This window comes from Malus sylvestris, chromosome 2, assembly GCF_916048215.2.
Source record: "Malus sylvestris chromosome 2, drMalSylv7.2, whole genome shotgun sequence".
NCBI lineage: Eukaryota > Viridiplantae > Streptophyta > Magnoliopsida > Rosales > Rosaceae > Malus > Malus sylvestris.
Window position 1 is genome coordinate 31,971,814 of NC_062261.1, and position 14,504 is coordinate 31,986,317.

Genomic DNA, 14,504 nt, shown 5'->3' on the forward strand with positions numbered 1-14,504 from the left:
TTTAAACGAACAACCAAATAATATGAAATGGTAAAGGTGAAGATCGAGACAGAATCTAAAAAGAATTGAAACTTAATCTACTTAGCGAGAAAGTAAATTAAATTAAGAACAAATGCATAGAAAATAAAAGTGTTTAGACAAGTTGTTAGGGCTGGTTCGGTATGGGATACCGAACTGAAACAAGTATCCCGAATCCCAAACCGAATTTTTCCGGGATGGGATTTTGAAGACCAATCCCAAACCAAATTTTCGGGAATCCCAAAATATTTTCGGGATTTCGGGACAAATTGGGAATCCCAAATTGAAATATGAAAACAACAACTCCCATTTGCACACATTATACTGTTTTTGTAATTAAAGTAGACACGGTATCTACTCTTGCTTACGTCTATTTCTCGAACCCGAACCTCGTTTGCAAGTTGTTGCTGAAGTCTTTGTTGAGCTGTTTGACCTTCTAATGCCAGGCGAACATGCCTTGCTCGCACTCGAGCCTAAAGCTTGCATACAGCGAAGAGTTATTGCAGCTTGTTTTCTCACAGCATGACCTCTGGCAAGGGCTTGAAGTCTCACCAATCATTTTAAAGCTCGAAGAGCTCTTCTAGCCTGATATATATATCACCAAAAGATTCTAATGTGATCACAACAAAATGCAGAAAGGTCAATAAATCAAAGTATCGAACTACATGGAGAAACACAAATTGCAGCTGCTGTCATTAAAGTACAAACTATTGAAGAAGATGTGCTAGATTCAAAGAAAATTGCAGAACACAAACCCTTATGCAAAAAGCTTTCTGAAACAATAAACATTTGCACTTTTTTCTCTTCGACTACAGGGCTTGATAACATGTCAGTCCAACTATCCAAGCCATAAAAATAAGCCAACTCTGACTAAACAAATACATTCTAGGCTTGTTTTCAGAAGAAGAAAAAAACCTTATGAAACAATCAAACAACACAAAATGGCAAGTATGATAAACTGCCAAACTGAATCTTGCTCTATGCTTGAGAAATAGGCTTTGCTACACAAACCAAGGATCGCTGCCATTTTATTGGAGCTCATTTAGAAAGCTAAGCAGTATCATAATCTACAAAGCCAAATAATATATGCAGAAAAATGGTCTTGAAGTACCTGAGGAAATACCTGACAGAAAACGGTAGAAGTACCTGAGGAAATTTCAACGAAGCCAACAAAAAAAAATTCATGTATGGTCCTTGAATTTCAGGCCTAACTACATCATTATTCAGACACAATCCTGTATGATAATGTTGTATCGGCTCTCCGTGGTTGGCTGCAATTCCCGATTTCACAGAGAGAGTTCGAGGAGAAGGCGAAGGAGCTTGGGTCTGCTAGTTTCGAGGATGAAATAAACGAATTATAGAAGAACCATGTGATTAAAAACCCCAAATTTCAAATGAAATATAACACTAAATTGAAAACCCCAAATCCAAAACCCTAGAATTCAAATGCCCAAATTAAAAACGAATTGAAGCCACAAACAGACTTTACCACATCAAGATTGCCTGATGAAGACAAGAAGATTACCTTAATGAAGAGAGAAGTAGAAGGAAGCAGAGGTGGCTGTACTGATTATCGAATGCAGAGGACGTTGTCAAATGCAAAAAGAAAATGGAAGACTGGATGTAGTGTGAAGGTAAGGGGAGAGAGTGAAAGAGTGGAGGTCAGAGAAAGAGAGAGAGAGAGTTAAGGAGTGAAGGTGGGTTTGGGCCCGGGTGGAGAGTTTCAATCAAATAGTCTGAAAGTGAAGGTGAGGATCATGAGGTCGTTGAGATTGAGAGAGGGTTTAGTTTTGAATGAACGACTGAGATTATTTCTCAATCAATCCAATGGCCTATGATATCTAAAACTACATATATATTTTAACTTCGGTTCGGTTTGGGATTACTGAAAAAGTCATATTGTGAGACCGATTCCCGTAACGAAATTTTGGGATCGGTTCGGGATTGGGTACCTAAATTTCCAGAATTTTCGGTTTGAGATTTTTTCGATACGGTTTGGAATTTTCGGTATTTTTTTCCACCCTTACAAATTGTCATTTAACCCCTAAACCTCAACTTCGTCTCTTTTTGCCTTTGTACTACTAAAATCTATTACCAAATCCATCAAAATTGGTTGCGTAAAACAAATGAAACTTATTGTTGTTGAGTTTAAAGGTGAGCAAACGGATCTTGGACCCACGGGTAGGGGCGGGTACAAGCGGGTTGAGGCGGGTACGGGGCGGGGCGGTTATATGTCACTTGCGGGGCGGGGCAGGTCTAAATTGCTAAGAAAACGGGGCCCCGGCCCGAACCATATCTACCGTCCAATTTGTGGAGATTTAATCTCCACCTTTGATTAAATCCCACAATCCACCTGGCGCAGTGTTCGTCGATGCAGGTTCTGGGCTGAACGAAAAAGATGCGGCGGAAAGGGAGCAACGAGTGTGGAATACAGGCTTCAAACAGGCACTATGTGATGACGATCTGGGCAGGAGGTTCATCAAGACGCTGCAGCAAGCAGCAGCAGAGGTTCAAGGCATGTGCGAGATGGTGGTTGGTCAAGGTCTTAGTCGAATTTGGACACACACGGGTCAGGCAGCGGCAATCTTGAGGTGCAGAGGTGTAGCGGAGTAACGACGGCGGTCCAGTATGGGAAATCGCACTCAAGTTGACCTTGCTAGTGATGGGGATTCACTGGAGGGTCTCCGGCGAGGATAGGAAAACAGTGAATTGCCCCAACAAGATTCCGATCTTGTGGCTCAGAAACTACAGGAACCGCAGGAAATCAAGCTTTGGGTAAACGATGAGGTCGCCGATATCGATCTCGGTCTCGGTCTCGCCGTAGGAGAACGTGGTGGTCCGACATCTCCTGGAACAATCAGAATTCGAAAGACCTAAAGAAGAAGAGGAAAAGAAAAAAAAAGAAAAAGAAATAAAGAGGGGACCCGTGGACCTGGCCTGAATCGGCCTGTTTCAAATGGGCCGAGTTAGGTTCGGTTCCTGTATTAGAATTTCTTGTGCCCGACCCGGCCCACCCCGTTTCTTTTAAGCCCAGGTCCGGTTCGGTCCTTTCAAAATCGGGCCCGACCCGGCCCGTGCCCAACCCTAGCTAAGATGTGTGTCATATAAGAGCAAGTCCATTTATTGGTCGATTGCCAGGTGGAGTTCCTTTAAGACAATTACCATTTAAGGAGGCAAGGGCAAGTAATTTTCCCTTATTTTTCACGCTGAATAGTACTTGCGTTTGTACAACTCCACCTATTTTTGGAAAGGGCAAGGGCAAAGACAATACTATTGACAAGTGTGTGTGTATATATACATATATATATATATTATGCTTTGTAAATTTGTTCCTTGAAAATAAAATGATTGTCTAATTTCAATAGTTTATTTCAAATACAAGGCAAAAACATAAGCTCTACATTACCTTTTGCTTCTATACTTGTCATACAAGTAAGCCATTAGAGCTAGGGTTGGGTTCGGTTCTTATCGGTTCGGTTTTTTGCCAAAACCGAAACCAAACCGAAATTTCGGTTCGGCCCAAATTTTTTTCGGTTTTTTTCGGTTCGGTTTCGGTTATTTTTCGGTTTTTTTTTTCCTCCAAAAAATGCAAAACAAGCACAACATAATATAGAAATAGAAAATATGACATGTTTCCATCTCTACGTATAAAGTCTCATAAAACTAAAAGTCTCATAAAACTTAAAGTCCAACTAGAAATAGAATCAATCATCAATCAAGTTTAAGTCTTCAAAAATTCCAAATTAAACATCAAAGTTTAAGTCTTCAAAAAGTCCAAATTTAAACATTACACAAGTCAAATAAACCTTCAAGGTTTCATCACTTCATGTCTTGCACAAATAAAATCTTCCAAGTCTTCAAGCTCAAGCTCAACGCATAGGCGGCCTAGGAGGCAACATAGCACCTTTCTTTGAGCTTCCCCTTGCCATTTCTACATACAAATAAAAATAAAAATAAGAACATGACATAATTGGCACACATACTTGGCATAATTGAAATTTCAAATTATATTTTTGGCACACATACTTGGCATAATTGAAATTTCCAGCAACTATAGTACATAGTTACTAGCGAAGAAAACAATGACACCTTAGTTCAAAGTATCTGGATCTACAAACTAAACATGCAACGAGAAAAAACTCTCACATAGTTCCCTTAAAGGTTCATCTGCTGTACTGAAAAATTAACTAATGAACCATGTTAGAGCAAAAACGCAACAGTTTGTATTATTTATAACAAAACGTAAACAAGCCTTGTGACTTGAATAAGCTAAAGACAGTCCATGCCATGGAAAAATTTGACAGATTTAAGACAGCATTGCTAATGACTTCAACTCTTCTTCCTCACATCCTGTGTAGTACTAAAATCTTATACAAAACATCTACAGAACCCATCTCGTACACATCTAAGTCAAAGCATCTGCAGAACGGAACCCATCTCGTACTCAAACAATACCGAGTCGCATGTTTTCAATGCTGAGTCGGATTTCTTACTCAAATAATTCCTAGAGCTTCAAGCTAGTACAATACCATTCCTAATTCCTAAAGCTCAGTTATTCAATACAAACTACAACAATTCTATTCTGAATCCGAATGCATTACTATCCAAAATGAAATTTAAACCGATGTAATCCAGTACCCCTAACCAAACAAACCCTAAATTCTCCCAATAACAGAAAAAAAAAGCTCACCTTAAACGAAGCCTTGAGCCTCCTAAACGAATCATCCCGTTTCTTATTCTCCACCACCACCATCCTTTCATACTCCTCATCCTTGACCGTACGGCTCTGCTTCTTCTTCACCTCATCCGAATTCTTCTCCAACGCCGCCTGCTCCTCATTTTCGAGATCTTTCTCCTCCAGATCCGCCAATCGGCGGGCCTCGGACTTCCGCGTGGCAGCCTCCGCCAGCTTCTCGGCTTCTTCCTCGCGCTTCTTGGCCGCGGGGGATTTGCTGATGAAGCATTCTCGTTGTAGCCATCCCAGGGAGTCGGTGACCCCCAAATCCTTCAAATCCTTCAAAGCCCAATCCCCGAGAACCCCCAAATCTACGACACCTCCAACTTCCTCCCCCACCGCCGCCTTTCCTCCTCCTCCTCCTCTTGGCGGTGCTCCCTTCGCTCCAAGGACGCCGTCATCTTCCTCGCGCTTCTTGGCCGCGGGGGATTTGCTGCCCTTCACCTCGCACCAGTACTACTCGTCCTTCTCACGAGCCTCGCGTTCCTTGCGCTTGGCTTCGATGAAGCTCTTCACAGAGAGACAGAGAGTGTGAGAGAGATGAGGCTCGGCTGCGCGAGAGGGTTATTGGGCTAGGTTACACTGGAGGCAGGGAATGAGAGAGAGAAGAGAGGAATGAAAAAAATAAAAGGTGCGGCTAGGGTTAAAACTTAAAAGGTTTGTTGATTGCTAAAAAAAACTAAAAAACTTTTCTGAAACCCTGGAGGCATGAGGATTCGAACCCATGCGCAGGGGCTTGAAGAGTTTCAAGCAAACCAACTTGGTAACTGGTTATGTCTTGTTATGATTGTATCACTAAATTATTTATAATATTGAAAAAAAATTAAATATATATATCTGTTCGGTTCGGTTTCCGAACCTTAAAAACTGAAATCGAACCAGCCAGATTCGGTTTGGTTCGGTTTGGCAGTTTCGGTTCGGTTTTTTTTCGGTTCGGTTTTTTTCGGCCTCGGTTCGGTTTGGTTTTCGATTTTTTTCGGTTTTCGGTTATTTGAACCCACCCCTAATTAGAGCTACTTCACATAGATGTTTGGGGGCCATCATCTGTAACTTCTGTGCACAATTTTAGATACTATGTCATCCTTTGTTGATGACTTTACCAAATATTCTGGTTTTATCCCTTGCAATGTAAACCAAATGTGTTTCATACATTTGTGAAATTTAAAGATCTTGTTGAAAATTTGTTGCATACAAAGATTGTTGCTTTTAGATCAGATTTTGGTGGTGAATATTTGAGTACTCAATTTCTAACTATCTTGTTGAGAATGACATTCATCATCAATTAAGTTGTCCATACACTCCCCAACAGAATGGTTGTGTAGAGCCTAAGCACATACACTTAGTTGAGACAACAATGACACTTTCAATAGTTTCCAAAGTTCCACAGATATATTGGGTCATGCCTTTTCCACTGTTGTATATCTTATTAACAAATTACCTATTGCATCCAAACCATCTCCATGGGAAATTCTGTTCAAAAGGTCACCAAATTATATATATTGAAGATTTTTGGTTTTAGCTGCTTTCCATAGTTGTAGCCTTATTCTCAGTCTATTGGATCCTAAAAGCAAGCTTTATGTGTTCTTAGGCTACATTTTAAAACATAAGGGTTACAAGTGTCTGGATCTCACTACCAACAGGTTATACATTCCAAGACATGTGGTATTTGATGAGGATAGCTTTCCATTTCACATATCTGTATCTTCACATGGTTCTAGTTCCTCAAGATCCTCTCTATCTCCATATACCATTCCTTTTCAACTCACTTTTACACAACCTCATACAATTCCCATTAGTCCAACTCAACATCCAACAATTGGTTCTAATCTTATCTTATCACATATTCCCAACTTATCTCATACTCCATCTCCTTCATCATAAATAGCTCAACCTGCTCCAATTTCTACAATACACCCAATACAAACCAGATCCAAATATGGCATTTACAAACCTAAAGCTTTCTCTGTAACAAAGCAGTTCTCCCTTCTCATCACTCTCATGATTTTGTTCCCACTACTTACCTACAAGCTTCTAAGTATCCACATTGGGTTCAAGCAATGCATAAGGAGTTTAATGCCCTACAACACACTGGTACTTGGTCACTGGTACCAAAAACTAATTATCAAAAGATTGTGGGATGTAAGTGGGTTTTCAAGATTAAAAGAAAACTTTATGGTACTATAGATAGGTACAAAGCTCGGGTGGTTGCCAAAGGATTTCACCAGCAAGAAGGGTTAGATTATACTGAGACTTTTAGCCAGTAGCTAAGCCTATGACTATTAGACTATTTCTCACTCTTGTTGCACAATTTGATTAGAGTCTTAATCAATTGGATGTTAGGAATGCATCTTTGCATGAAACTCTCTCTGAATAAGTATTCATGTGACAACCTCCTAGTTTTGAAGACTTAGTTCACTCTAATCATGTTTGTCAGCTGCACGAATCTCTATATGGTCTCAAACAAGCTCCTAAAGCTTGGAATGAGAAACTTCATGGAGCATTGAAATCTTTTGGTTTTATTGGATCATAATCATATCACTCCTTATTTGTTAAAAATGATCATATGGTATTCATTTTGGTATATGTAGATGACATCATTATCACAGGGCCATCTTATTTAGCTCGCAAACATGTCATTTCTCAACTCAATTCACTATTTCCTATAAAGGATCTTGTTGATCTTCACTACTTTCTTGGCATTGAAGTCAATAAATCTTCCAAAGGAATCTTCATTTCCCAATCCAAGTATATCTTGGATTTATTAAAGAAGGCACACATGGATTGAGCCAAACCTTGTGTTATTCCTCTCAGTACGTCCAAGTTAGATCATTCTTCACCATTATGTGAAAATCCTTCAGAATACAGATCACTAGTTGGTGTTTTACAATATCTCACCTAGACTAGGCCAAATTTATCATTTGCTGTCAATTTATGCACAATTCTTGGTAGTCTTATTTTCAAGTAGTAAAGAAGACCTTTAGGTATCTAAAAGGTTCTATTGACATTGGTCTATGGTTTTCCAAATCTTCTACAACTTCATATATCAAAGCTTTCTTTGATGTTGATTGACAAGGTGTACTCTTGACAGAAGATCAACTGAAGGTTACTACATTCTTTTGGGTTTTTCCATTATTAGTTGGAGTGCTAAGAAGCAACCAACTGTGGCTCGTTCTTCAACAGAGGTAGAATATTTATCTCTGCTAATACTGCTGCAGAATCACATGGATCAACTACGTGTGGATATTGGCTTCTCACTTCCCGGTACTCCTTATCTTTGGTGTGATAATATATTAGCCATTTCATTAGCTAAAAATCCACTGTTTCATACCAGGACAAAGCACGTTTTGATAAATTACCATTACATTTGAGAAAAAGTATTAGCCAAAGCTATCTCAGTACACTTTGTCTACACACATGAACATATTGCATATATTTGCACCAAAGCTCTTTCCAAGCTCATATTTCAGTTTATGAGTTCCAAACTGCCTCTTTGAAGCCCTTGGTTCAGTTTGAAGGGGATATTAAGGATAGTTTTGTAAATGACTCAGTTGATATAAAACTTAGGGTTGTTAGTTTGTTGAGATAGTTGTAATAGGTGGTTAATTAGTTAAATTGTATTGTTATTTGGTTAATGTGAGAGGTTGTATATATACAACAATATTATAACATTATTATTCATTCAATGAAATACACACTTTCTATACATAATTGAAATATTATTTATTGACCCATTTATCCTTAATGAATGTTGTATTTTCTAAATAGGATTCCTTGCACGCCAAATATTTTATTTCTTGCATATTTTTGTACAAATTGACAATTATAATTATGTGGAAGCATGTTTCCTTAAGGTGGGACCAAGAAAAACTATAACTTATTACAATATGAATTTTATTCCAATACATAATTCGTCCCAAGTTGGGACCATAAATTTTTATAATTTTAAAGAAGTTATTTCATTATAAAGTATTATTTTAAAGAGATTTTACTATACAAAGACAAACTCCTATGCTCTCAGTTCAAGCAAATCACATGCTAACATTTGTTTTTTTTTTCTTTGACAAAGATACTTCTTCATCAACAGCAAAAAAGAATACAAGTCTAGGTCAACTGTCAACTACCAACTGTAGGATATGAGGTAGAGAAAGCTAAAACACGGAGAGGTAGGGAACTTAAGGGCAGATAGAGGAGACTACCAGCATAACTGAGTCATTGACCTTAAGAACCAAGCTTCCACAAAATAAGTTAGTGTGGGCTGGTGAGACCATCAATGGATAGGTTATGGACTAGAGTGGATGGGGGTTTGGAAACCCAGACTTCTGGACATATCCCTCTTTTACAATGCGAGGCGACCTAATTGACCAACAAATTTGCTTGGCGGGGAACCCAGCTCTACTTAGAAAAGCTGAAACTGTGTGAGAGGTTCCAAATCTGACAAAGTAATGGAAAAATAGACTAAGAGACATTCTTCTTATTTCCATTGATGAAACGAACCAGGGAAGCCGAATTAGATTCAAAGAGAACTTTGTCTAAGTTCAGGGATAAAGCCATTTGCATAGCAAGAATCGCTGCATTAGCTTTCGCCTCCAGAATATAAGAAGAATAACCACTAATACACTTGCCATCAACCAAAAAGCCGAGGGAATCACGGATGACCACCCTAGACTAGTTCGGAGGGAATCCTTAGACCAAGAAGCATCACAGTTAATTTTCATGAAGGAGGGAGGAGGAAGCTGCCAGGGAGTAGAGACAGAATCAGAGACGATCGAAGGTTGCTAGAGAGTCTTTGAGGGGTTGACTGCATAAAACTCCTCCATGAATGTCATGGCCCTCAAGAGTGTTGGAAGGATAGGGAGATGAGTCATTAAAGCATGCATGACACCTACCCTTCTGTTTGGGATGAAATTTAAACTTTGGGCTAAGAGAGAAGAAGCCCAGAAATACACTTATGAAAACAGGTCTGCTTGAGGCCCATCACATGTGTCCAGCCCAAGAAAGGTGGCGGCTCCACATTAAATGCAAAGACAAGTGGCCTACATTGGAGAAGACAACTGATGGAAATCCACCAACTCACAACCATACTTTCAGCCCAAAAAGTACTTTTGAAGGGCAAAATGTGAAAATAAGAGGACAAGTGGTTCACTACCGTCAGCAGTTTTCGGGCAAGGGTAAAAGACTACAGTATGGTCCGATTTGCCTATAAAAGGAAGAAGAGGGCCCAGAGACAAGGACACTCAATCAATCAAACAAATACAAGCACAAATTCTGCTCAAACTCTGCTCAAGCTAGAATCGCTTCAACGAAGCTGTAGTCAGCACCCAACCTCAATCCATTTTAGGACCAACTTTCATAAAAGCCTCATTCTCATTATGTAATAGCTCTGCTACTCTCCCCACCATAGTAGTATCGATTCTTTTAGGTTCATCTTGCTTACCACCCATTTCCCTTTCATCCTCAACGCTGTCTGAACACAAAGAAGAATGAGCTGTACAAGATTCAACCTTGCCCGACAAGTGCGACAAGCAGGAGCTCGACAACCAACCAAAGTGCCAACACCTCGGGGAGCTGTGTGCTCGAGCCAAGGACACCTGCCAGCCAGATTTCCTGCCCGAACATAGTTTTGGCACGCCCGGTGAGACCAAAATCTTGTATGCCAAGAAAATGAAGGAAAAAACAAACCTTCAGGCGGGGATTAGCACAGAAATCACCCCAACACACGCCGAAGTCCAGCATGACAAATCTCCACGAAGATTTCCTTCAAGGACCTATCTTATTAGAGAGCCCGACCCCTTCTAAAACAGCAGGGGAGAAGGTCACGAATGAAGATTTGCAGGCCACTATGATGGCTATCCTGAAAACCGTGGAAAGAAGTTCTCAAAATGTGGAAAAAGATTCCTGGGAAACAAAAGAAAAAATAAGTAGACTTTTTTCCATAACAGGGGATTTGCAAAGAAGGCTGGATATGGAATATTCTTCCCTAGAAAAAAAGCAGGCTAAAGTAATAATAGGCGAAGCTAGTCCAACGAAAGAATTGGTTACTCCTACATTTCCTGTGCTCAGTGAAAAAAGGGATAAAGGAAAGAACAAGGAAGAGTCCGAGTCAGCTCAACCAGTGTTGGAAGAAATTTCGAGAACAGAAATGCCCGATTCCCTGCTTTCTCTAAACATTAAGGGGCAGATCGGGCAAGAAAGAACGAAATACGGAATGCCCGAATGGATTGGAGAATCTAGTGGGAAGAAAGAATCCACCAAAATGGATAAACCTCTCCCTTATAGGCCACCACTACTGACCAATAAAGGTGGAGAAAGAAAATGGAGGAAGCCGGAACCAAATAAGGAAGTTAACTCGGGCAATAATCATAGCCCGAGATGGGAACCACGCCCCCGTTCTCCACCTAGTAATGGAGCCAATCAGCAGATCAGAGACGAGTTGGCTGACTTGAGAAGAATGGTGGTAAGAAATGCCCAGCCATAAGCTAGGCCGATGTTCAGGATCACTTATCAAAAGCCATATCCTGAGTTCATCGACGAACAGAATCCATTTCCTCCGAACTTCAAAATGCCTGCATTTCCAACATTTAGTGGAGAAGACAACAATGTGTCCTCCAAAGATCATATTTTCAAATTCTCCAACCATTGCGTGGTATTTGAAGACAACCCTAATTACAAAATGAGGTTATTTGGAAACTCCCTGGTAGGTTTGGCATCTCAATGGTATTCTTTGTTGCCCCCAAATTCCATTGCTAACTGGGGGCAAATGGAGATGGCTTTCCATGAACAATTTTACAGGATGGAACCAGAGATGACCATCAACGACTTGATTGAGGTTAAACAATATGAGCATGAAACTACTGAAGATTTCATTATGAGGTTTCGAAGAACAAGGATGAGATGCCAGTTCCCTATCAGTCAGGCACAACTCATAGCTATTGCCCAGAAAGCTTTGAGATTGCCTTTAAGGAAGAAATTTTATGATGTATAGTTCAATGAGTTTTAGGAGCTGGTGATCGCAGCTACTAAATATGAAAAACTGTTACTTGAAGAACATCAATTAAAGCATTCTTCCAAAATACCACCTTTCTATAAAAGTAAGGCGGCTATCCATCAGGTGGAATTTGAGGAAGGACCAGAGGAGAGTCATAGTCATAGAAGGGAGTGATGGACATGTGTGCAGCAGAAATGACTTATCCTTTCAAACCTCTAATAGTAAAGGGACTAGTTCAACCAGTCACAGATCAGAAAGTAGTTATGAATGATGGAGGTTTTGTACCTATGAAACCTCCAAAATACCAAAGTTATTCTTTCGACTTAACCAAGGCGGCTAAAATCTATGAAGAGCTGGTGCAGGCAAAAGTGATTGTACATGATAGCACTAAAAAACTACCCAAGCCCAATGAGTTAAAAGGAAAGAAATATTGTAAGCTACACCACACTTTCAATCATTCCATCACTAATTGTGTCCAGTTCAGGGATTGGATACAGAAGCTCATCATTAAAGGGAAGCTACTGTTAGAGAAACCCCAAACCAACATGATGATTGATACAGATCATTTTCCAGAAGCCCCAATAAATATGATCAACCTAACATGGGCCAAGGAAGATGTGGGAGAGAAGAAAATGGAGTGAAAAAGGGCACCAAGGAGGATTACCTGAAAAGATCCAAAATAGTCTCAATAAACTTTATATAGTCCAAGGGAAAAAGATTGTACATAAAGCCACCCTTAGCTACAAAATCAACCCAGTACAAAAGCCAAAGGGATCATTTCATAAAAGGAGATTACAAAATCTTAATCTAGCAATTTGACATATTCGGCCAAAGAAATCACCTTGGAGAAATAGGTTTGCATAATAGCAAAAATGCGATCTGGTTCACCCAAGCATGTGTGACTACTCGCCAATTGGCTTTTAGAGTCCTCCACTTCCTGGGAAGCTTGCTCCATCTCCTTAACTTTTTGAGAGAGGTGGTTGGTGAGGATCACTTTTTCATCTTTAAATGAAGATAACTGTTCTTCCAAATGCTGTATTTCAGAATCGACCAAAGCAATCCTTGCTTCGATCCCTGATCATTCTGCCACTAAATGTTGAAGGGTGGAGGAGCTTTGGCTATACTTTTCTTGATAACAATTTACCCTGTTGGCCGCTCGCTTCGCTTTGTGATGCTCTTCCCTTAAGGCCCTTAAATTCTCAAAGAAACTCAGAAAAGACTTGTGTTGAGTTTGGACAGCAAATGAGCCTGATGAAGTTCATTTAGGACTTTTTTTGCATAATGGAGAGTTTTGAGACTGAAAGTAGCAGTGAGACCCTTTTTCGTCCAATCCTTAAAAATATTACGGGCCTTCTGAAAATGAGGGAGCTCATGTGATGTTGGAGAGGACTGCAACTTGTTTTTGATCTGCCCGAACTTCTTCATCAAATTAGGAAGAGAAGGCATCGAGGAAGATGATGGTGTGTTTACGACACCTTCAACAGCAGCGATGGGGACAATACTAATCAAAGGAGTAAAATTGCAAGTGGTGACAAGAGTAGTTGCCTCAGAAACCTCGGCCTGTTCATTTACCAGTTCAGGAGCAGTGGAAGTTGAGACAGGACGAGGAAGATCGTTCTTACGCACCATACGTGGTGGAGACTGGTCAGAACCTTTTCCAGAGCCCTATTTTCAAACAAGACAAAGATGTTAAGAAAATGATGCATAGATCAAATCAAAAGAGATTGAAAAAAAGCAAACCTGAATGGAGGCGGAAGTTGTAAGATGTGGTGTTACTTCTCCTAGTGGCTGAGAGGGTTCGTCATTGCCCATTGAGGAAAAAGAGATATCGACTAAACTTTCAATAGAAACCTGCTACGGATAGATAAAAGAGATGAATAATTAGCAAAAGAGAAATGAGTTAAAAGTTTGAGTAATAGTATACCTGAGGACGAGCCTGAGGCTGAGAAACAGGTATTTCAGAGACTCCTGGTGCATCAGTAAAAATTGTCTGAAAAGCATGAGGGTCAGCCACCACAGGTGCTATAGGAATCTCAGGGACGATAGGTTCTCCAAAAGAAGAAGTTGGGACTTGACGGAGTAATGGAGAAGGCTGGAAAATAACAAAAAGTTAGGAAACTTTTGAGGTTAAAGGGGTCGAAAATAGATGTTTACCAAGATGTCATCATCCTCTACAAAGTGCAGCATATGCCCGGTCGAACGGTTAAACTGGGAGATAGGGGTTACTTCTAGAAAGGTGGGCTTCGTAGGAGGTGGAAGGATTCGCGTTGATTGGGACAAGGATTCAGATAAAAAGTGTTCTTCCACTTGTAGTTCCTAATTGAAGAAAGAGAAAGATCAATTGTTTACAGAAAAGAAAGAGTTTTGAAGAAAATATAGGTCGTACCTCAAATTCTTTAAGGGTAGCATCTTGATGGTCTTTTGTCTTTTGCCGCGTCTGCACCCCTGATGGTTCATTAGAAGAAACAACGGAAGGTTTCTTACTTGAAGATTTCTGTTTTTTCCTGCCCGCTGTGAAGGTAGTTCTAGCTGGAATTTTTAGAGCTTTAAAGGTTTTAGCTCTCTTACTTCCTTTAGTTGGAATAGCCTGCTCAAGATCAGAACGCTCTTCGGACAAAAAGTTAGAAGCTTCCGCCACGGTGCTCCTTGCCCACTTAGAAGAACGAATGTTCGCCTCAGGCTTATCCTCAGCTTCTGAATCACCAAGGAACTCAGATATATCTTCACCCTTGCCAGCCTCGCTCCTTTTGGCCTCGGCTGCAACAT

General features: G+C 40.1%; 1 protein-coding gene and 1 long non-coding RNA gene across 3 annotated transcripts; both read right to left on the reverse strand.

Moving 5' to 3' along the window:
• Positions 1–97: 97 nt before the first annotated feature.
• On the reverse strand, positions 98–1,745 carry LOC126582754 (uncharacterized). 2 transcript variants are annotated; one of them, XR_007609581.1, is made up of 3 exons: positions 1,544–1,745; positions 1,165–1,344; positions 98–603 (listed from the first exon to the last, which is right to left on the reverse strand). It is a non-coding gene; the product is annotated as an uncharacterized LOC126582754 (long non-coding RNA). The 2 variants fall into 2 exon arrangements; XR_007609580.1 differs by having other exon boundaries at positions 1,142–1,344.
• A 1,913-nt stretch (positions 1,746–3,658) lies between these two features.
• On the reverse strand, positions 3,659–10,369 carry LOC126603063 (uncharacterized). Its single transcript, XM_050269824.1, has 4 exons — positions 10,296–10,369; positions 10,099–10,213; positions 4,709–5,191; positions 3,659–3,949 (listed from the first exon to the last, which is right to left on the reverse strand). The coding sequence occupies exons 1-4, from the start codon at positions 10,367–10,369 to the stop codon at positions 3,827–3,829; spliced, it is 795 nt and encodes a 264-aa protein (XP_050125781.1). The 3' UTR covers positions 3,659–3,826.
• Positions 10,370–14,504: the final 4,135 nt, after the last annotated feature.